The 24,576-nt window shown below is 42.3% G+C and overlaps 1 protein-coding gene across 3 annotated transcripts in view; it reads left to right on the top strand.

Moving 5' to 3' along the window:
* The window catches only part of abcc8 (ATP-binding cassette, sub-family C (CFTR/MRP), member 8), a 132,995-nt gene that overhangs the window by 85,567 nt on the left and 22,852 nt on the right, over positions 1-24,576 (top strand). For all 3 annotated transcript variants that reach the window (XM_056282625.1, XM_056282626.1, XM_056282627.1), the window contains 6 exons: positions 4,479-4,563; positions 4,991-5,071; positions 5,678-5,815; positions 7,190-7,315; positions 7,657-7,753; positions 11,518-11,759. In XM_056282625.1, coding sequence (XP_056138600.1) covers positions 4,479-4,563; positions 4,991-5,071; positions 5,678-5,815; positions 7,190-7,315; positions 7,657-7,753; positions 11,518-11,759 — 769 coding nt within the window. The remainder of the gene's footprint in view (positions 1-4,478; positions 4,564-4,990; positions 5,072-5,677; positions 5,816-7,189; positions 7,316-7,656; positions 7,754-11,517; positions 11,760-24,576) is intronic.

Here is a 24,576-nt window from a genome sequence, read left to right on the forward strand (position 1 = left end):
GACGGGGTTATGGGGGGGGTAGGGTAAAAATGTTTGCTGTACTGTGCTATTGTTTTGATGTAATTTGCAAAAAAAATTCAATAAATATATTGCTTAAAAAAAATTATACGCTTAGCTTGTAATATACACATGTCTATGAACCTGAACTCTCTGCTTTGTAAATGTGGGTTGGTAGGATATATACCAAGAATAAAAAGCTTGGGATCCAATGGTAATTTCTTTTGATAAAATTTGATAAATCATATTAATAACATCTTGCCAAAAGGTTTTCACTTTCCCATATTCCCATATACAATGACATAGTGTTCCTCTTGTCTCCTTACACTTGATACAAGTACCAGGAATGTTATCATTAAACTTATATAATTTAACAGGTGTTATGTATGTCCGCATCAGCCATTTATACTGTATAAGTTTCCAGCTACTGCTGATTGTCTGCCTCTGTGCCTCCTTACATGCCTCACTCCAGTCTTCTAAAAATATTTCTGCCCCCATACAGTGCATCCGGAAAGTATTCACACCCCTTCACTTTCCCCACATTTTGTTATGTTACAGCCTTATTCCAAAATGGATTAAATTCCTTTTTTTTCTCATCAATCTACACACAATACCCCATAATGACAAAGTGAAAAAGGTTTTGTAGAAATTTTTGCAAGTTTATTAAAAATAAAAAACTGAAATATTGCATGTACATAAGTATTCATACCCTTTGCTATGACACCCAAAATTGATCTCAGGTTCATGCTGTTTCCACTGTTCATCCTTGAGATGTTTCTACATCTTGATTGGAGTCCACCTGTAGTAAATTCAATGGATTGGACATGATTTGGAAAGGCACACACCTGTCTATATAAGGTCCCACTGTTGACAGTGCATGTCAGAGCAGAAACCAAGCCATGAAGTCAAAAGAATTGTCTGTGGACCCCCGAGACAGGATTGTATCGAGGCACAGATCTGAGGAAGGGTACAAAAAAATTTCTACAGCTTTGAAGGTCCCGAAGAGCACAGTGGTCTCCACCATTCGTAAATGGAAGAAGTTTGGATCCACCAGGACTCTTCCTAGAGCTGGCTGCCCAGCCAAACTGAGCAATCGGGGGAGAAGAGCCTTTGTCAGGGAGGTGACCAAGAACCCGATGGTCACTCTGACAGAGCTCCGGCGTTCCTCTGTGGAGATGGGAGAACCTTCCAGAAGGACAACCATCTCTGCAGCACTCCACAATCAGCCCTTTATGGTAGAGTGGCCAGACGGAAGCCTCTTCTCAGTAAAAGGCACATGACAGCCCGCTTGGAGTTTGCCAGAAAGCACCTAAAGGACTCTCAGACCATGAGAAACAAGATTCTCTGGTCTGATGAAACCAAGATTGAACTCTTTGGCCTGAATGCCAAACGTCACGTCTGGAGGAAACCAGGCACCTCTCATCACCTTTCTAATACCATCCCTACAGTGAAGCATGGTGGTGGCAGCATCATGCTGTGGGGATGTTCTTCAGCGGCAGGAACTGGGAGACTAGTCAGGATCGAGGGAAAGATGAATGGAGCAACGTACAGAGAGATCCTTGATGAAAACCTGCTCCAGAGCGCTCAGGACCTCAGACTGGGGCGAAGGTTTACCTTTCAACACGACAACGACCCTAAGCACACAGCCAAGACAACAAAGGAGTGGCTTCGGGATAAGTCTGTGAATGTTCTTCAGTGGCTCAGCCAGAGCCCAGACCTGAACCCCATTGAACAGCTCTGGACAGACCTGAAAATAGCTGTGCAGCGACGCTCCCCATCTAACCTTACATAGCTCGAGAGGATCTACAGAGAAGAATGGGAGAAATACCCCAAACATAGGTGTGCCAAGCTTGTAGCTTCATACCCAAGAAGACTTGAGGCTGTAATCGCTGCCAAGGGTGCCTCAACCAAGTACTGAGTAAAGGGTGTGAATACTTATGTACATGCAATATTTCAGTTTTTCATTTTTAATAAATTTGCAAAAATTTCTACAAAACCTTTTTTGCTTTGTCATTATGGGGTTTGTATGTAGATTGATGAGGAAAAAAAGGAATTTAATCCATTTTGGAATAAGGCTGTAACATAACAAAAAGTGGGGAAAGTGAAGGGGTGTGAATACTTTCCGGATTCACTGTATCTTCCTCCCATAATATCAGTTTTGATTCAGATGAATCATCAGATCCGGACACAAACAAGTCATACAGAGTTGAAATTAAACCTTTATCATAACAATGTCTTGTGACTGCTACCTCTATTGTAGAAATGCCAGGTTTATCTAATGAATTGTTTTGAGATGAGGATATAAAGCTCCTAAGTTGAAGATATTTGAAAAAAAATAATGTCATATTTGGTTGATATTTCTGCAAAGGACATAAATACTTCCTCTTCACTGTACATGTCTTGCACTTTCCTTAACCCCTTTTCAGCCCATATTCAGAATCCTGTATCACTTTTCCCTGGTTTAAAATTGGCATTACCCCAAACAGAGCTAAAGCGTGACTAGGACAAGTTTATATTCAAATATTTACAAGTGTCAAACCAAACATCAATCATATTCAATATAATAGGGTTCTCTGTAATTTTCCTCGGGTATTTACAATCTGCTGAATACAAATATATTTGTAAGTGCAATGGTAGTCTTGGTGCAACAGAAAAGGATTCCAAATCCAACCAAACGGGGTGGGGGGGTGGGGGTTCCAGATGAAAAATAAAACTTAATGGACCGCAATTGAACTAACCAGTAATACCATTGGATGTTTGGGCATTTGAGGCCTCCTTGGTCATATTGTAGATAGAGTAAAGAGAGGTGTAATCTGGGATGTTTATTTTGCCAAATAAAGTTGGTAAACAATTTCTTGATTCTAGTAAACAAAGATGAGGGGGGGGCAGGGAGATATTCTGGAACAAATATTTATCCTGCCAATCACCGAAATGGGTAAAGATGTCCAATGTTCTATTGATGAGATACTAGCTTTTAGAATTGGGTCATAATTTATCTGAGCAATCTTATTCACGTCAGGGACAATTTTTATTCCCAAATTTGTGAAATTATCCATTAAATTGAAAGTAGAAGCATAAACATGGCTATTTTCATGTCTGTGAATGTTCTCATTCATCCAGGTCATGGTTATCCAAAGGAGTTGAATCAAGTGCAACTGGACTTGGTATATATCCGTGAAGACGTTTCGCCTCTCATCCAAGAGGCTTCCTCAGTTTGTGCCTTTCTGACTAGACCAAGCTAGTCTGACTGGCTGGTGATGAGACTCAGAATTTATCCTCTTTGGAGTCGTTATCAGAGCTATAGATGTCCATGGCTCTTTGTGTTCCGATGTTTACCAAGTCAGAAAGGCACAAACTGAGGAAGCCTCTTGGATCAGAGGCGAAATGTCTTCACGGATATATACCAAGTCCAGTTACACTTGATTCAACTCCTTTGGATGGCTATTTTCCCTCTCCGATTCTTTAAGTAGCATTATAGATGATTTTGAATGATTAACTTTATATCCAGATATTTTTCCAAATGTTTCAGTAAGACCTAGGAGTGTGGGGACAGAGCTATGTAGATTTTTTAGGAGCAAAATTACATCATCGACAAAGAGCGCTATTTTATGTTCTAAATGACCTTCTTGAATTCCTTAAATGTCACTGTGCATCCTCACCGCTATAGCAAATGATTCTATCGCAAGGATAAAAAGCAATGGTGATAAAGGACTCCCTTGCGGGCAACTTCTAGAGATGTTAAAAGGTTTCAAAATCATACTATTAGTCAAGACTTCCGCAGTAAGCCCAGTACAGAGCAATCTAACTCATTTACAAAATGTATCTCCAAAGCCAAAGCGGGAAAGCACCTCAAACACATTCAACACGGTCAAAGGCCTTCTCGGCATCAAGTGAGAGTAAGGCTGTGTCTGTCGCCTCTCTCTGGCTGTGTAAAATATTGAGCACTCATCTGACATTATGAAAGCCCTATCTACCTTGGATAAATCCGTTTTAGTCTTGCCCCACCACCTGAGGAAGCAAGCCCTCCAATCTTATTGCAAGACTTTACAGAGTATTTTTGTATCTGAATTTAAAAGGCTAATTGGATGCATATTTTCACCTTTTGTATTTGGTTTGCCTGGTTTTGGAAGTAGTGTGATTAGGGCACCCCACATGGATGTGGGGAGAAGACCATTCTCAAAGGACTCCTGAAACATCTCCAAAAGTGGTGAAAGTAATTTGGATTGAAATTTTTTTTATAAATATCTATGGGGATGCCATCTGGACCTGCTGTTTTTCCAGCCTGCATACAGCCATACTCAGTCAGTGCTCATGCCTTTACAGTATTTGTTCTCTGACAATGCAATCCGCTGCCCAAACTCATGAGTACCGAGGGCTGCTGTTAGACGGGATATTAAAAGGAGGATTAGTTGCCCTCTTTCACGCACAGGCAGCTTTCCCCAGCCTAATCTATGTTTGGTGTCTGGGTTCACACCTTCCAGGTACAAAGCTGTCATCGAAGCCTGCTCCCTTCAGCCTGATATTGACATCCTTCCTCAAGGGGACCAGACGGAGATCGGGGAGAGGGTCAGTGCCACCTTCTCATGTTAATGGGTTTGTGGTTTACAGCCAGCATTTTTGTGATCCAGTTAATAGCATGGTTTTAGCCCATATACTTTTTATTGTTCTTTTTTCTTGTATCTATTTACTATTCTCCTCCATCATCATCTCTTATCATCTCTCCATTCTCCTCTATCATCATCTGCATCATATTTCATCACCACTACACCAACTGGGTTTGATGTGTATGTGTATAGGGAACTGGGTTGACCTTGTTGAGCCAGAGCACTGTCATGTTAGATTTATTCATAATTTGTTGTGTTTCCTGTCTTGTGGGGTAATACTAGGACAGGTCTCTGTGTGGCCATGAATGATACTAATGTTTACACACTTCATTCCCGTTGTCCTTGTTCTACCGCTTTACTCGCCGACTGTCTTCTTACCCTGTCTTTAGGGTATTATCTTGTCAGGGGGGCAGAAACAGCGCATCAGTGTAGCCAGAGCCTTGTACCAGCAGACCAACGTGGTATTTCTGGTGAGTATGCATACACTAGTGGCTAAACTATATAGAATGACTTAATGATAGGTTGATTTTCTGAAATAAGTTTTTTACAAAAAAATAAATTCTCATGCTTTGGTCACAAAGGCCTTTACCAACCTAATGAAAATGTGCTTTTTACATAGAGTAACTAAATAAATGCATACAACACGCATACATACATACATACATACATACATACATACATACATACATGCATATGAATAATGAAGATGTTTTGATCAAGTTACACATTTTTTTGCTATTCGCTGTGGTACAACGTCTCTAAAACTCTGTCAAGACAAAATATGGTTCAGTAGCCAATATATGCCAAGGTATTATTATGTGACAAGAGAAAGTCATGCATTTATGCACCCAGGTTACCAAGATGGGAAGCTAAATTCAATATGTTACTCCAATTTGAAAAAGTGTGATGTTGTGTTAAACAAGGCATAAGAAGTACAGTATTTACTAGGGCTCATCAGTCATATACTTACTGGGGCTTCATAATCTATCTCTACAATTTTTTTTTTGCTTTCTTTTCCCCTCTTAATGTTGTTTCACTTTTATTTTATCCCTTTCTTTTTTGTTTTCTTTCTTCAGGATGACCCATTCTCCGCTTTGGACATTCACCTGAGTGACCATCTGATGCAGGACGGTATCCTCAAACTGTTGAGAGAGGAGAAGAGGACAGTTGTGTTGGTCACACACAAGCTACAGTACCTGCCCCATGCAGACTGGGTGAGGCCAGTGCTGTTTCTATGTACATAGTCTGGCAGAGGAAAAAAAGAGAGAGATGATACGAGAAAGTGACGTTGCCTTTGAAATCACATACTACATGAGTACCATCTTCCAGTGTACTATTAGTATGTGAGTAAAAAGTATAATGGTTATTCGGACAAATTGCTCCCTCAAAGAGCTACACCACTTCCTTTGGGCTCTTTGTGGGTTAATGATGACATGCTGTGTATAAACCTCTAGCAGTGTGATGACTGAACTTCTTATTTTAAATTGAATTTAATGATGATTGGTCTGAGGTCATTCTGTTCGGTCCCCCAAATTCCATCAGCCATTTTGGTACTAATCTTGGTGGTCTGGCAAATAGTATTAAGCAGGCTGCTAGGAATCTAGGAGTAATATTCGATGCTAACCTCTGTTTTGATAATCAAATAAAAAATGCTGTTCAGTCATGTTTCTTCCAGCTCAAGATAATCTCGAAAATTAAGTTATTTTTCTCAATTGCTGATCTGCTAAAAGTTGTACATGCTTTTTTTTTTTTGGATTTCCACCCCCCCCCCTTTTCTCCCCAATTGTACTTGGCCAATTACCCCACGCTTCCGAGCCGTCCCAGTCGCTGCCCCACCCCCTCTACCAAGCTGGGGAGGGCTGCAGACTACCACATGTTTCCTCCGATTCATGTGGAGTCGCCAGTCGCTTCTTTTCACCTGACAGTGAGGAGTTTCACCAGGGGGACATAGCACGTGGGAGGATCACGCTATTCCCCCCAGTTCCCCCTTCCCCCTGAACTGGCGCCCTGACTGACCAGAGGATGCACTAGAGCAGCGACCAGGACTTAAACCCACATCCAGCTCCCCACCCACAGACACAGCCAGTTGTGTCTGTAGGGATGCCCAACCAAGCCGGAGATAATATGGCGATTTGAACCGGCAATCCCCATGTTGGTAGGCAACGGAATAAACCGCTACGCTACCCACACACCGCATACTACAGTTTTGAATATACTAAAAACACTTACATACTATTTTGGTGCACTAAATAGTATGCTAGTATGTGATTTTGGACACAACTTGAGAATGTGAGTTCCAGTCAATCTCTTCACCAGCTGCATGCAATCTTAAACACCCTTAAAATACCAATAAACACTTCACAGTAATGAATGACACCAGGTGTTTATGGGGTTTTTTTTGTGTGTTATACGCATTCCACCTACCTATACACCTAATTGTCTCTCTTAGGTCAGAGATAGTTCTTTCCTACCTCTGCTATCATTAATTACTGCATTTCAATGCTTTCTTTAATTGTGTGTGTGTGTGTGTGTGTGTGTGTGTGTGTGTGTGTGTGTGTGTGTGTGTGTGTGTGTGTGTGTGATGTCAGATCATTGCAATGAGGGATGGCACCATTCAGACTGAAGGGACATTGAAGGACATCCAGAACTCAGAACCTGAACTCTTCGAGCAATGGAAGACCCTGATGCACAGAGAGGACAAAGAGTTTGAGAAGGTGAATTCTGATTCCTACCTAAAGGGAGCAATGAATTCTTGATGGTTCGAGAATGGTCTATAATGAGCTTTGTTTTGGTTAATTCACTAGGGAGTCTTTGAATGCCTATTTAAATCTTTTAGTGCTGCTTGTAGAGAGAGTAGCATGTGAATCTAAGTATATTAAGGTCTCATAAGATTGTATTATCGATCCTTCCAGGGATGAGTGGTGGACCTATTAAACAAAATGTGTGTTGCTGGGCTCCAGCATGGTTGCTCACCAGAAATGGCACAAGGGATTGTTAATTCAGAACTTGTTTGTTGGTAAATGTCGGAACTAGAAAAGTGTTTTCTCTGTGCCAGGAGACGGTGGCAGAGAGCATGACAGACCTGGAGAGGAAAAACTTACGGAGGGCCATGTATTCCAGAGAGGCAGTCCGGACCGAGGAGGATGAGGAAGGTGAGAGGTCAAAAGTCCAAACCACGGGGTGTCCGGGTGGCATGGCAGTCTGTTCCGTTGCCTACTAACATGGGGATCGCTGGTTCGAATCCCCATGTTACCTCCGGCTCGGTCCCTACGGACGCAGTTAGCTGTGTCTGCGGGTGAGAAGCTGGATGTGGGTATGTGTCCTGGTCACTGCACTAGTGCCTCCTCTGGTCGGTTGGGGTGCCTGTTCAGGGAGGAGGGGGAACTGGGGGAATGGCATGATCCTCCCATGCACTATGTCCCCGCGGCGAAACTCCTCACTGTCAGGTGAAAAGAAGCGGCTGGTGACTCCACCTGTATCGGAGGAGACATGTGGTAGTCTGCAGCCCTCCCCGGATCAGCAGAGGGGGTGGAGCAGCATCCGGGACGGCTTGGAAGAGCGGGCAATTGGCCAAGTACAGTTGGAAGAAAAAGGGAGAAAAATCCCAAAAAAAAGCGAGGTCCAGACCATTATCATTCCCAGGTTGACTAGCAATAGCAATGTGATTACATTTGAAGTTGATTGTGAAGGATGTGATCATCAGTCCACTGATGTATGTGTAAGTTTGTATGTGCGTGTGCTTGCATTTTGATAGTGAAGAGATGCACCGTTTTCTGTGCCCATTTATCAAGCAATGGCATCTGCTATATAAAAAGCTTGAGCTCATTGGCTTAACCAACATTTTTGCACTCCAGGCAATGGTTGCATCAATTGGCATAAGGATTGAGAAATGTCATCCTCTGCCCTTTCCATTCAATTGCCCCCCTCTCTGTTGAATGCAAACAATGCATGGGTGTAAACACTGATGAACTCTGGCTCTTGCTCGTGGTCAGGTGTTGGTTGTCTTGGCCTCACTCTCGGATGGAAGCTTTCCCCATATCGCAACTGTATGCGATATGTCCCAGCTTCTACCAGGCCTCCCAGGTTGTTGCTAACAAAACATTGTATTTGATCCTGTCTTTCTTTGTCTCTCTCTGCTGTGACTGTATAACTGTGTGACCGCATTGGAAGGTGCTGAGGCGCCACGGCTGTTCTCTTTATCTGTTTTCTGTGTTGTCTCCTGTGTGCTGGTGGCACCCCTGGGTGGACCTGTGACACTTCGCCAGCACCAGGTGCTGCCGTCATGTTCGATCTAGCAGGTGTGGCCGGAAAAGCATGATCGTGAAAAGTGACTGGTTTTACTCTCGAGTCTGTGGCATCATGCTGCTGCAACAAACTCATAGCCGTGCAGGCTTTTTCCACCACACTACAATCATTTGCCAGCTCTCACCATCCATTTGGTCTACTCATTTCTATGTCTCTGTCTCCATCTGCCTCTCCATTTCACTCCTGCTCTGGCTCCTCGAAAATGCTTTGATTTTGCCAGCATGAGTCTGATGCTACCAGTAGTCTTTGCAGACTTGCCAGTTTTTCTTTGCCTCTCCTTCCACCCCCCACCCCCCATACCCACATGCAGCCAAGTGTTCTAAGGATTACTGCATGATGTGATATGATATATTTATACAGTGCATCCGGAAAGTATTCACACCCCTTCACTTTACCCACATTTTGTTATGTTACAGCCTTATTCCAAAATGGATTAAATTCCTTTTTTTCCTCATCAATCTACATACAATACCCCATAATGACAAAGCAAAAAAGGTTTTGTAGAAATTTTTGCAAATTTATTAAAAATAAAAAACTGAAATATTGCATGTACATAAGTATTCACACCCTTTACTCAGTACTTGGTTGAGGCACCCTTGGCAGCGATTACAGCCTCAAGTCTTCTTGGGTATGAAGCTACAAGCTTGGCACACCTATATTTGGGGTATTTCTCCCATTTTTCTCTGCAGATCTTCTCAAGCTCTGTAAGGTTAGATGGGGAGCGTCGCTGCACAGCTATTTTCAGGTCTTTCCAAAGATGTTCAATGGGGTTCAAGTCTGGGCTCTGGATGGGCCACTCAAGGACATTCACAGACTTATCCCAAAGCCACTCCTTCATTGTCTTGGCTGTGTGCTTAGGGTCGTTGTCGTGTGGAAAGGTAAACCTTCACCCCAGTCTGAGGTCCTGAGCGCTCTGGAGCAGGTTTTCATCAAGGATCTCTCTGTACTTTGCTCCATTCATCTTTCCCTCGATCCTGACTAGTCTCCCAGTTCCTGCCGCTGAAGAACATCCCCACAGCATGATGCTGCCACCACCATGCTTCACTGTAGGGATGGTATTAGCAAGGTGATGAGAGGTGCCTGGTTTCCTCCAGACGTGATGTTTGGCATCCAGGCCAAAGAGATCAATCTTGGTTTCATCAGACCAAAGAATCCTGTTTCTCATGGTCTGAGAGTCCTTTAGGTGCTTTCTGGCAAACTCCAAGCGGGCTGTCATGTGCCTTTTACTGAGAAGAGGCTTCCGTCTGGCCACTCTACCATAAAGGCCTGATTGGTGGAGTGCTGCAGAGATGGTTGTCCTTCTGGAAGGTTCTCCCATCTCGACAGAGGAACGCTGGAGCTCTGTCAGAGTGACCATCAGGTTCTTGGTCACCTCCCTGACCAAGGCCCTTCTCCCCCGATTGCTCAGTTTGGCTGGGCGCCAGCTCTAGGAAGAGTCCTGGTGGATCCAAACTTCTTCCATTTACGAATGATGGCGACCACTGTGCTCTTCGGGACCTTCAAAGCTGTAGACATTTTTTTGTACCCTTCCCCAGATCTGTGCCTCGATACAATCCTGTCTCGGAGGTCCAGACAATTCCTTTGACTTCGTGGCTTGGTTTCTGCTCTGTCATGCACTGTCAACAGTGGGACCTTATATAGACAGGTGTGTGCCTTTCCAAATCATGTCCAATCAGTTGAATTTACTAGAGGTGGACTCCAATCAAGATGTAGAAACATCTCAAGGATGATCTGTGGAAACAGGATGAACCTGAGCTCAATTTTGAGTGTCATAGCAAAGGGTGTGAATACATGCAATATTTCAGTTTTTTATTTTTAATAAATTTGCAAAAATTTCTACAAAACATTTTTCACTTTGTTATTATGGGGTATTGTGTGTAGATTGATGAGGGAAAAAAAGGAATTTAATCCATTTTGGAATAAGGCTGTAACATAACAAAATGTGGGGAAAGTGAAGGGGTGTGAATACTTTCCAGATGCACTGTACGTAAGGAGGAGGTGGGAAGTGGTTAAAGCTCATTCCTCAAACCCCAGTCGGTGTGTTATGGCTGCTCCGTTCCCCCTGAAAAACGCCCCATTCATGGGAATGAGCATCTGCCTGGTCTAGAATTTGTATGAATATGGAGTGAGGAATAAAACTTCTTTCTATGACATTATTCACCTTCTTTTTCTTAGTATTTACTGCGAATAAGCATTCTATGTTAATTTTATAGTACTGCTCTTTCCCTCTCTCTCCTTCCCCTGAACTTCTCCCCAACAGTCTTCGTCCCCTGTGGCCCACTTATATTTATTTTATTTTCTTTTTTTCCTCTGACTGGTGGAACTGCTCTTTAACACATTGGAGAAAAGGGAAAAAGAAGCATGAAATATGAAATAGAAGTATAAAGAGATTGCCAGAGATATAGTTTCAGGATGTAAAGAGAAATGGATGAAGAAATATTTCAGGGTATATAATAATATGCAAGAGGGTACAGTAGCTTTGATTAGTGGGTTTCACATGATGAAAAAAAAGGAATGATAATGAAAAACAAATAAACGCATCAAATCATATTTACACAAAGGTTACATTGACAACCAGTGAGTTTCTAACTCATTTCGCTGTCTTTGCCAGAGGAGTCTGTGGAGAGTGATGATGATGACAGCATGTCCCTGGCGATGCGACAGCGTGCCACCATTCCGTGGCGCTCTTGTGGCACTTACCTGTCCTCCGCCGGGCTCCTGCTCCTCTCCTTGCTCCTCCTGTCGCAGCTCTTCAAACACTCCCTCATGCTTGCCATTGACTACTGGCTGGCCCACTGGACCTCCAATGTCATCATGGCCAAGGCTGACGCCACAGTGAGGAACTGTACTATGGTCAGTAGATTCTCATATTAAAATGATGCATATTGTCATTCAATAAAAGTAAATCTTTTTTTAACCATCAATCATCAGACAGGATCACTGCCACTAAGGGGACATAAAACAACACAGAGGCCATATTAACAGCGCCACTGTTGTATGAGCAGTAGCTGGAAAAATGTTAATTAGATTTGCATTTAAAGAAATACCTCCACATAAATGACATCCCGAGGGGGGAAGCAATGAATTACAACTATTCTTGTTTCAGAAGTTGAGTAAATTTTCCCCTATAACTGTACTTTTTTGACTATAATAAAATCATAGTACTTTTACTTGGAGTTGATTTATAATAAAGTATTCTACTTTGCTACGTTTATTTTAATAGCCATTACAGAGTTTAATGAAAAGGCAAAATGAAGAACTTGTTTGAATAACTCTTTTAAGTGTTACAGATACTTGGTATATTCATATGGTGCGTTGGTCCAGGTTGTTTCCAAAGGTATAGGCTATGTTAACTAATCAATATTTCCATATTTTAGAGCTACAGCTGTGTTTGTAAACATGAAAAGAACAAAAGCAGCTCACAAGGCAATTATATATCATTTTTATAAGTAAATTTTTAGTAAGAAACTCATTTACTCTCAAGTAAATTCTCACTAAAGTGGCCATACTTTTACTTAAGTAGGAATTTTCAGTACTCTTTCCACCTCTAATGACATGTATTCAATCACAGACCACATGCCTGAAAGATGAGGAAAACGATGGTAATTTTGTCATACTTTCCTCTCTTAATTACTCTACTATATCTCAGAGAAGCTGAGATGGCCTAAAATAAAACCTTGGGACTGACATCTCCAGATGAAGCGTTCACTAACATGTCCTTATGTAGCTTTAGAAATTGCTCAGCCCTCTCCATGTTACACAGCTTCAGAGCTGTGCAGATGGCATATCTGTGTCAAAGTAGAGAAATAATTTATGTAGGGTTATCATAATAAAATCACATGTAAGATTTGAAGTGTTTTTGGGTGTCAAGGAAGGCCAAATAAAAGTGCTGTTTGGAAATGTCAAGAAGGAAAATGTTGGGGGTGTCCAGGTGGCATGGTGGTGTATTCCATTGCCTACAACAAAGGGATTGCCGGTTCGAATCCCTGCGTTACCTCCGGCTTGGTTGGGTGTCCCTACAGACACAACTGGTCGTGTCTGCAGATAGAAAGCCGGATGTGGGTATGTGTCCTGGTGACTGCACTAGTGCCTCCTCTGGTTGGTCGGGGGCGCCTGTTTGGGGGGGAGGGGGAACTGGGGGGAATAGTGTGATTCTCCCACGCGCTATGTCCCCCTGGCAAAACTCCTCACTGTCAGGTGAAAAGAATTGGCTGGGGACTCCACATGTATCGGAGGAGGTATGTGGTAGTCTGCAGCCCTCCCTGGATCGGCAGGGGTGGAGCAGCGACCGGGATGGCTCGGAAGTGGGGTAATTGGCCAAGTACAATTGGGGAGAAAATCCACAAAAAAAAGGAAAATGTTCAGTTTCTTTTGATGCCTACTCTAGTCATACAAGAGAGCTTTCTGAGATTTAAAAATACTGGTAGAAACAATGTTCGAGTTACAGAATAAGTCTCATGCTGTTGGTGCTTCTTTGTTTTGTTTAGCAAGTGTAACACTATACACACACGCACACAAACAGATGGAACGGGAAGGAACCAGAGTTTTCTATTTCCAATAAACACACACGCACGCACACACACACACACACACACACACACACACACACACACACACACACACACACACAAGCACATACAAAAAAGTGTGTGCAGTCAAACACTCAATAAGACACAGTAAATATTCCTACACCGAAAACCCCTCACCTCAATCCATCCCATCAGAAACAAACACAAACTTGCACCGTGCTCAAAATCAGAAAACAACCCACACATGCTCCCAAACATGATATAAATATCATTGGAAGGTTAAACTATGGGGTTCACGCATTAGGGCCACACCAGCTGTCGGTGAGTTATCATGTTCCATTCCAAGTAAAGCAGACCCTATTATTAATAGCCTCCCTCAGCAGTGATTGGGATATGCATGTGATAAGTGTGTATGTCTGTGTGTCTTGTGAACCAAACACCGGTCCCATTTCACACATTCATTCAAAAGCTAAAGAGAGTCAGCTAGAATTGGGGGCAGCAGCTGAAATTATACTGTGTTCTCTGGTCAGTGGTGCATTTGTGCTGAAGACTGTAATTATTCCTTACTCACCTCTCTCTCCTTTTTTTTTTCAACGTCAGTTTATTTAAAGTGCACATCACCCAAAGAGTCTCTGTACACTTTAAAAGGCATAAACAAACAACAGAAAAAACACACAATATTGCATGTAAAAGTACACACACACATGCACTCACACACAAATGTACACTACACAGGTAATAATGTTAATATGACTACAAGGTTGAAGTTAATCATTTAAAAAGCAGAGATATAAACCATAACAGGGTTGGGGTAGCGACTTGTCAAGGACAAAATACAGTCAGTGATTTGGGTTCCCAAATTTAGGAGCAGTCATAATGAACAGAAAAAAGGCATGTTTTCAGCCTGGATTTGAAAGTATCAACAGAGCTTGCCTCCTGAATTTGCAGTGGTAGATTATTCCAGACCGGAGGGGGGTGCTCCAATTATGGGAATATCACACTGCTCAACCTCCCAGGGAAAGTCGACTCTAGGGTGCTGGAAAGGAGGCACCGACCGATTGTTGAACCTTGTATGCAGGAGGAACAATGCGGATTCCGTCCTGGCCGTGGAACAACGGACCAACTCTTTACCCTTGCGGAAGTGCCGAGGGAGGCACGGGCATTTGACCAGCCAGTCTACATGTGTTTTGTGGACTTGGAGAAGGCTTACGACGGTGTAACCTGGTGCACACGGGGGGGGGGGGGGGGCGGGGTTACTGCGGGAGTATGGGGTACCAGGGCAGGTGCTACAAGCCATCCAGTCCTTGTATAACCAAAGTGAGAGCTGTGTCTGCATTCTCAGCACAAAGTCAAACACGTTTTCGGTGGGTGTTGGATTCCACCAAGGTTTTCCCTTGTCTTCGATTCTGTTTGTGATATTCATGGACAGGATCTCAAGGTGCAGCCAAGGTGAGGAGTGTTTCCATTTTGGGAATTTGGGAATCTCAGAATTGCATCTCTGCTCTTCGCAGATGATGTGGTTTTGTTAGCTTCATCGGAACGCGACCCCCAGCACACACCCGGGTGGTTTGCAGCTGAGTGTGAAATGGCCAAGATGAGAGTCAGCACCTCCAAGTGTGAGTCCATAGTTCTCTACTGGAAAATGGTAGATGGCTTCCTCCAGGTTGGGGATGAGTTCTTGCCTCAAGTGAAGGAGTTCAAGTAACTCGGGGTCTTGTTCACGAGTGAGGGTAGGATGGAGTGGAAGATTGACAGGTGGATTGGTGCAGCATCAGCAGTAATGCGGACATTGTATCGAACTGTTGTGGTGAAGAGGGAGCTGAGCTGGAAGGCAAAGCTCTCAATTTACCAGTCAATCTTCATTCCAGCTCTCACCTATGGTCATGAGCTTTGGGTAGTGACCGACGGTGTAATCGCAGATACAAGCAGTTGAAATTAGTTTCCTCCATGGGGTGTCTGGGCTCAGCCTTAGCGATAGGGTGAGGAGCTTGGACATCTGGAGGGAGCTCAAAATAGAGCCGCTGCTCCTTCTCGTCGAAAGGAGCCAGTTGAGGTGGTTCAGGCATCTGATTAGGATGCCTCCTGGGCACCTTCCTTTGGAGGTTTTCCGGGCATTTCCAACTGGGAGGAGACCTTGGGGTAGACCCAGAACTCACTGGAGGGACTACATGTCCAATCTGGCCTGGGAACGCCTTGATCCCCTAGGAGGAGCTGGAGAGCGTTGCTTGGGAGAGGGACGTCTGGAGTGCCCTACTTAGCTTGCTGCCACTGCGACCCGACCCCAGAGAAGCCCCTGATGATGAGGTGAGATAAGATTATTCCAGAGGAATGGAGGTCGATGGGCAAAGACTCGTCCACCAAGAAGTTATTAAATCGAGGAATAGTTAAGTAACCGGCATCAAGACAACATAAAGGATGTGAAGGAATATATGGAGCAATAAGGCTAGAGATATATGAGGGAGCCAAGCCATTTAGAGCCTTATATGTAAAAAGCAACATTTTGAAATTAGCTCTTGTGGGAACGTAACCAATGCAGACATCGGTACCAGTGTGATATGATCAAACTTCTTGGTTCTTGTGAGGACTCTACTAGCTGCGTTGTGGACCAATCGGAGACCTTTTGTTGCCCCCTCAGGTAGGCCAGAAAAAAGTGCATTACAATAATCTAATGATGAGATGAGAGACAATCTATTCTAGATGTTAGGAAGGCATGTACAAGGATCTCAGCATCTGAATTCAATAAAATGGGGTGCATTTAGTCTTATTTTATGAAGGTGAAAGAAGGCAGTTCACCAGGCGGTACGTTGGCCCAGTGGTTAGTGCTGTTGCCTCACAGCAAGAAGGTCCTGGGTCTGAACCCCAGGGTTGACCAACCTTGGGGGTCATCCCAGGTCGTCCTCTGTGTAGAGTTTGCATGTTCTCTCCGCGTATACGGTGGGTTTTCTCTGGGTGCTCCAGTTTCCCCCACCATCAAAAAGACATGCATGTTATGGTTTATACTCCTGTCTGTGCCCCTGACCAAGGCAATGGAAAGAAGAACTGGAGTTGGTCCCCGGGCGCTGCTCCTACCTACACAGTTAGGATGGGTTAAATGCAGAGGAAGAATTGCCTCATGGGGATTAATGAAGTAGTAAAAAAAAAATATATATATATATATATATAGTTTTTTTCCGAAACCGTCAATGGTGTTTTAAGTGCTCAACTAATGAAGAGCGGAATATCAACACGGATACAGGAGAAAAAAAACCTTTTTTTCCCTGTATCCGTGTTGATTTATAGTATATATAAATCAATCAATCAATTAACACGGATACAGGAAAAAAGATTTTAATGCATAGCAGTATAGGCATGTTTCCAGCTGGTGAGTGCAAGACGCACGAAACAGGCCTGTACTGCTATGCATTAAAATCTTTTTTCTTGTATCAGTGTTGATATTTCGCTCGTTAGTTGAGCACTCAACATCATTGATGGTTTCGGAAAAAAACGCTATATATATACACTACCGTTCAAAAGTTTGGGATCACCCAAACAATTTCGTGTTTTCCATGAAAAGTCACACTTATTCACCACCATATGTTGTGAAATGAATAGAAAATAGAGTCAAGACATTGACAAGGTTAGAAATAATGATTTGTATTTGAAATAAGATTTTTTTTACATCAAACTTTGCTTTCGTCAAAGAATCCTCCATTTGCAGCAATTACAGCATTGCAGACCTTTGGCATTCTAGCTGTTAATTTGTTGAGGTAATCTGGAGAAATTGCACCCCACGCTTCCAGAAGCAGCTCCCACAAGTTGGATTGGTTGGATGGGCACTTCTTTGAGCAGATTGAGTTTCTGGAGCATCACATTTGTGGGGTCAATTAAACGCTCAAAATGGCCAGAAAAAGAGAACTTTCATCTGAAACTCGACAGTCTATTCTTGTTCTTAGAAATGAAGGCTATTCCATGCGAGAAATTGCTAAGAAATTGAAGATTTCCTACACCGGTGTGTACTACTCCCTTCAGAGGACAGCACAAACAGGCTCTAACAGGTACTATTTAATGAAGATGCCAGTTGGGGACCTGTGAGGCGTCTGTTTCTCAAACTAGAGACTCTAATGTACTTATCTTCTTGCTCAGTTGTGCAACGCGGCCTCCCACTTCTTTTTCTACTCTGGTTAGAGCCTGTTTGTGCTGTCCTCTGAAGGGAGTAGTACACACCAGTGTAGGAAATCTTCAATTTCTTAGCAATTTCTCGCATGGAATAGCCTTCATTTCTAAGAACAAGAATAGACTGTCGAGTTTCAGATGAAAGTTCTCTTTTTCTGGCCATTTTGAGCGTTTAATTGACCCCACAAATGTGATGCTCCAGAAACTCAATCTGCTCAAAGAAGTGCCCATCCAACCAATCCAACTTGTGGGAGCTGCTTCTGGAAGCGTGGGGTGCAATTTCTCCAGATTACCTCAACAAATTAACAGCTAGAATGCCAAAGGTCTGCAATGCTGTAATTGCTGCAAATGGAGGATTCTTTGACGAAAGCAAAGTTTGATGTAAAAAAAATCTTATTTCAAATACAAATCATTATTTCTAACCTTGTCAATGTCTTGACTCTATTTTCTATTCATTTCACAACATATGGTGGTGAATAAGTGTGACTTTTCATGGAAAACACAAAATTGTTTGGGTGATCCCAAACTTTTGAACGGTAGTGTATATATGTGTGTCTCCCCGCCTGCCGCCCAATGACTGCTGGGATAGGCTCCAGCATCCCCCGCGACCCTGACAGCAGGATAAGCGGTTTGGATGATGATGATGATGATGATGATTATGATGATGATGATGATTTTTTTTATATATATATATATATATATATATATATATATATATATATATAATCTCAATACTGATAAAGGAAAAAAAAGTTTAATACATTGCAGTACAGGCCTGTTTCATGCGTCGCACACTCATCATGATATTCCGCTCCTCATTAGTTGAGCACTTATAACAACACCATTGACGGTTTCAGAATGTATATATATATATATATATATATATATATATACACTACCGTTCAAAAGTTTGGGATCACCCAAACAATTTCGTGTTTTCCATGAAAAGTCACACTTATTCACCACCATATGTTGTGAAATGAATAGAAAATAGAGTCAAGACATTGACAAGGTTAGAAATAATGATTTTTATTTGAAATAAGATTTTTTTTACATCAAACTTTGCTTTCGTTAAAGAATCCTCCATTTGCAGCAATTACAGCATTGCAGACCTTTGGCATTCTAGCTGTTAATTTGTTGAGGTAATCTGGAGAAATTGCACCCCACGCTTCCAGAAGCAGCTCCCACAAGTTGGATTGGTTGGATGGGCACTTCTTTGAGCAGATTGAGTTTCTGGAGCATCACATTTGTGGGGTCAATTAAACGCTCAAAATGGCCAGAAAAAGAGAACTTTCATCTGAAACTCGACAGTCTATTCTTGTTCTTAGAAATGAAGGCTATTCCATGCGAGAAATTGCTAAGAAATTGAAGATTTCCTACACCGGTGTGTACTACTCCCTTCAGAGGACAGCACAAACAGGCTCTAACAGGTACTATTTAATGAAGATGCCAGTTGGGGACCTGTGAGGCGTCTGTTTCTCAAACTAGAGACTCTAATGTACTTATCTTCTTGCTCAGTTGTGCAACGCGGCCTCCCACTTCTTTTTCTACTCTGGTTAGAGCCTGTTTGTGCTGTCCTCTGAAGGGAGTAGTACACACCGGTGTAGGAAATCTTCAATTTCTTAGCAATTTCTCGAATGGAATAGCCTTCATTTCTAAGAACAAGAATAGACTGTCGAGTTTCAGATGAAAGTTCTCTTTTTCTGGCCATTTTGAGCGTTTAATTGACCCCACAAATGTGATGCTCCAGAAACTCAATCTGCTCAAAGAAGTGCCCATCCAACCAATCCAACTTGTGGGAGCTGCTTCTGGAAGCGTGGGGTGCAATTTCTCCAGATTACCTCAACAAATTAACAGCTAGAATGCCAAAGGTCTGCAATGCTGTAATTGCTGCAAATGGAGGATTCTTTGACGAAAGCAAAGTTTGATGTAAAAAAAATCTTATTTCAAATACAAATCATTATTTCTAACCTTGTCAATGTCTTGACTCTATTTTCTATTCATTTCACAACATATGGTGGTGAATAAGTGTGACTTTTCATGGAAAACACAAAATTGTTTGGGTGATCCCAAACTTTTGAACGGTAGTGTATATATATATATATATATATATATATATATCCACACACACACACATATATATAGGGGGCCGTGCCTATAGTCCCTGGGTTCTATATTCCCCGGGTCCTATGTTCCCCGATCGGGGAACATAGGACCCTTTCGAAAAAAAAAAGGGTCCCATATTCCCCGTTTTCCCCTAAAAAGGTCCTATAATCCCGGTTGCAATAGACACTGGGGAACATAAAACCCTCTTTTGGAAAAAGGGTCCTATATTCCCTGCTGTTTCCAGGGGAACATAGGACCTTTTTCCAAATAAAGGGTCCTATATTCCCCGCTATTGCCAATCGAGGAACAAACCGGGGAACTTACAACCCTTTTTGCAAATTATTTCCTTAACGGGTCCAAAATAATAAAAACTGGGGTCATGGCTGAGTTGTATGCTACGACAATCTATTCCTCCGCTGATTAAATTAGGCCGTATTACCATTGTTGGCTGTTGTATATCGCAGGCCACCTTGAGTGCGTATCCAAATTCGGCCTAGAGGAGGCTGTAATTTGCTTTATTGTTATTTCTTACCAATATTTACTGCAGTAGGCCTAGTTAGTTGGCTCTCCGGCTCAGCATGGACAGTCGGCAATCAACACAAGTTTGTCTTGCAGTAGGCCCACCTACCAGTATATCCTAGCCATTTCCACCTTCGCTCAAAGTTCAATTTGCACAGCACTGGACACTTCAGCCACTTTCTTGTTACTTTGCAGTTCGTTTTCCATATTAAATCACTTGGCAGACTTTCTTTCAAAAAGACTTTAATGATGAACTTTCTAGGCAGAGAACTTAGAACAGGACTTGGAATTTAGGACCAGCACAAAGTATCCATCAACGGGGGCCGCCTACCTTACACAATAGGCTAATTGCCTAATAATAATAATATGTGCTTCTCAAAAAACTAAAGGCTTGTGGAGGTGCTAAACCAAAAACATGAATCAAAGACGAACATCAAAGGATGTAAGGTAACACTCACCAAATGGTAAAAAAATAACAGAGGCAGTCCTCTATTTCACCATTTTATTGTTTGGCATCAGTCATTAAGGTTTCTGAAGAAGACCACCCGGCCAAGTTAATTACTGATGCCAAACAATGAAATGGTAAAATAGAGAATTGTCTTTTTTTTTTCATTTGATGAGTGCTACCTTACATCCTTTGATGTTTTTCTTTAATAATAATAATAATAATAATAATAGTAATAATATCAATAATAATAATAACAGCCTAATAATAATAATAATAATAATAATGATAATAATAATAATAATAATAATAATAGCCTAATTATAAAAGAGGCCTAATAGCAAATAACAATTACAGGCATAATACTATCAATAGTAACACTGATAATAGGCTATTAATAACAAAATGCTTCTAGTAAAAGCTTGGCTGAAAAAGGGTTGGTCTATGGCAGAAGCCCCCCAGAAAAGGCATGGTCTAAAACAAAAATCTCCAAGGCCTAACTAGCCTAAAGTTAAGGCTTTTTTCTTCTTCAAAAAAGCAAAATGAGTAGTCCTAGTCCATTAGGCTACTCAACAAAGAGGGGCTAAAAGCTCTACTCAGCCTATCTGAAAATGTGGTGGCTTACAGCCCTCCAATATGATTCCAAATCTCTGTGACCAGCATCCAGTTGACCCTTGAGCCGCAGGAGACGGGCCTCCAACCTCCTCCACTTGGGCTTCCGCCTTGGGGGAGCATCTCCTCGCTCCGCCATCTCCAGCCTTTCCCCTGCCAGAGTTTGCTGGTCCTTAATGTGGCGCAGAAACATCCAAAGGGATGGGTGGCGCACTTGGACCGCATCATTTAGAGTGCGATGATAAGCTACAAAAACAAAAACAAGAGGTTAATCATGTAAACTGTTAAAGAAATGTGAATATGCTGAACATGTTGACAGTGGCTTGATAAACATGAATGCATAATACAGCTTGCTGAATTGTGTTAAACTGATTTTTAAAATTAAAGTTAAATACATAGCCTATGTTGAATTCCACAGCTAATTGATGGAAACGATGTAGATTTATCAAGCTTTAAAGTCGCATATGACCTTTTGAGGTGCCCAGTGGTGCTGCGTAATCCTCCTGGTTTCCCGTTTGATGCAATCGAGCACCTGCCGGTAGTGCCCAATTGTGCGCTGACCCATCAGCGCATGCACCAGAGGGATAACGAAGCCATGCATGTTTCCAAGTACTGTAAAAACTTGGCTGAAGGGGCAGGGGCACGTTCTGAACGTTGCATCCATATATACGGTTCCACAGCCTCGCAGCTCCCTGATGTTTCCCTCTGTGGCAAACACAGCGATAGCCCACTCGTTGTCTTGGTGCAGGAGGAACTGTTCCCTGTCCCATGTTTCAGCCCATGCACCTTCGTGACGACATCCTCAAGTGTAGCTGGAATCGGGGGCATGACTGCTGCGCATGCTCTGGCCATAACAGTCCTTACAGACTGGAATCCTTGTGGTGGTGGTCTGTCGCCGCCACCCTGGATTTGACGTTGCCGACACTGCAGGACCCTTTGCGCATTATAGATCCTTCTGATTGGGACTGTTGGCTCCCTCCCAACTTCTGCAATCACCCCCTGTCGGAATTCTGCACGGTGCACCATTTCTCTGTCAGGGGGATGCACGTGTTCCCCAACATCGTGCACAATAATGTTAGCATCCACGTCCTCCACTTCAAATCTATTTGTGATCAGTGGCACTCTACAGTTCCACCTCCAGCACCTCCATCTAATGGTGTCTTGATTGGTGCGGTGCTTCTGATATCTGAAGTTCTCATGTACCAACACTTTGCCCCCTCGATCACCATCCATAACTATCGCCATTGTTTGTCTTCTTGTAGGCTAGTAAGCACATGACAGTGAGTCCACGAGTTGTCACCGATAACAACCGATTGTTGCAAATTGTTGCAAGTTGGCAGGCGGTTTAGACATTGGTGAATTTTGATCATGTGGTTTAGAACGCCAGGAAACTTGCGTGCAGATGACCACACATCCACGACAAGTTTTAAATATTTCCAAACTCGAAATCATGTGTGCATTTGGCTATTTATAAATTATTTTTCGAGCAATGTGTGTTTTGTGATTCAGCTTTAGCGTTGTTGATTAGCCTTTCATTCATATTTTGTCAAAAAGGCGTATTCATTAGCCTAGGCCTATGTCCCGTTATTTCTGTAGCATACAGCATCTTAGAATCTTAAGAGACCAGGCAGATATTGTTATTATTTTATTGTTATTACCATGCTATATTAGCCTACTTTATAATTATAAATATTTCATTTATCCAATTTTTAGCATTTCTAATATAAGGCTATATTGTTATTATTATTATTATTATCATCATCATCATCATCATCATCATTATTATTATTATTAGGCTATTATTATTATCATTATTATTATTATCATTGTCATTATTATTATTATCATTACAATTATGATGCTTAAAGGGCCTTACTGAGCAGATGGTTTCCATCTAATATCTGTCAGATGCTTTTCCCAATAAGCTGGTGTGGTTATGATGGGAACGACAGCTTTCTAGGGAACATAGAAGAAGTAGGTCGGAATTGGCCTATTGTCGGTATCAGCCAGCTTACGCAGGAGTCTATCCCTGGTACAATGCGCTAGATCTCTGGGAGATGGACTGCTGAGGACGGAACACAACACCTATCCTCAGCTCCCAGCACTTCTCGCACAATGTGCTACTCATACACTGAGTTGGCGGCACCCGGGATCGAACTCACAACCTTGCGATCCATAGGCGAGAGCTCTACCGACTGAGCTATGCCCGGGTACAATTGCCCAAGGAACATAGGCTTACTATATTACATTCAGACACAGACGAGCCAGCTCACCTACTCGGCGAGGCGCATTTTCCTCGATAAGTGACACATTTCACGCATAAATATCAGAGAACTCCCGGGGTGGGTTATGCGCCCAAATATAGGCTATAGCCTAATAAGTTGAAATTGATTTAGTGTCGAAAGTTTCCACATACTTTAGCCAACCTGGACTTTGTGAATTTGTTTTTGTGATATAAAAATAGAAATCGTATGATTCATTGTCTTCTTAATAATCTGCCCTAAATAATGCATTATTGAAAATGCACTTTTTGCGCCAAACAGCGTCAAACCTGCTGACCGGGGAACATAGGACCTTTCTTTATAAATAGGGTCCTATGTTCCCCGGGTGCCCTAGGGGAACATAGGACCCTTTTTATAAAGAAAGGTCCCATGTTTCCCTGCACATACAAAACGGGGAACATAGGACCCTTTTGGGGAAAAGTGGGGAATATAGGGCCCTCTGTATACAAAAAGGTCTGATATTCCCCGGTCTCATACAAAGCGGGGAACATAGGACCCGGGGACTATAGGACCCGGGGACTATAGGGAGGACCCCTATATATATTTATTTATTTATTTATTTAAATATACGTGATGAGTGGCTCAAGTGTAAGAGAAGGATTGAATACTATTCCCAGAGTCTTAATTGTACGGTTATGAGAAATTGTACAGCCATCGAGATTAGTAGAAAAATCTGTAAAAAGTGAAGTAAATCTAGCTGGACCAACAAGCAACATTTCGGTCTTGTGTGCATTCAAACACAGGAAATTATTGCACATGGTGTGATGGACTCCTGACAGGCACAACTCTAATTTAACCAGCTGGGATGGGTCATCGACTGTTACAGGAAGGTAGAGTTGTATATTGTCAGCATAGCAGTGATACATTATGTCTTTTTTTTTTAATGTGACCCAAAGGCAGCAAGTAAACACAAAACAAAAGTGGCAAAATGCTGATCCCTGTGGAACATTATTTGACCTTAGAGCAGGAAAACATAGTATTATTTCATGCAAAATTTTGTGTTCTATTACTCAAGTATGAGACCA

This window comes from Lampris incognitus, chromosome 6 (genome assembly GCF_029633865.1).
Source record: "Lampris incognitus isolate fLamInc1 chromosome 6, fLamInc1.hap2, whole genome shotgun sequence".
Taxonomy (NCBI): Eukaryota; Metazoa; Chordata; class Actinopteri; order Lampriformes; family Lampridae; genus Lampris; species Lampris incognitus.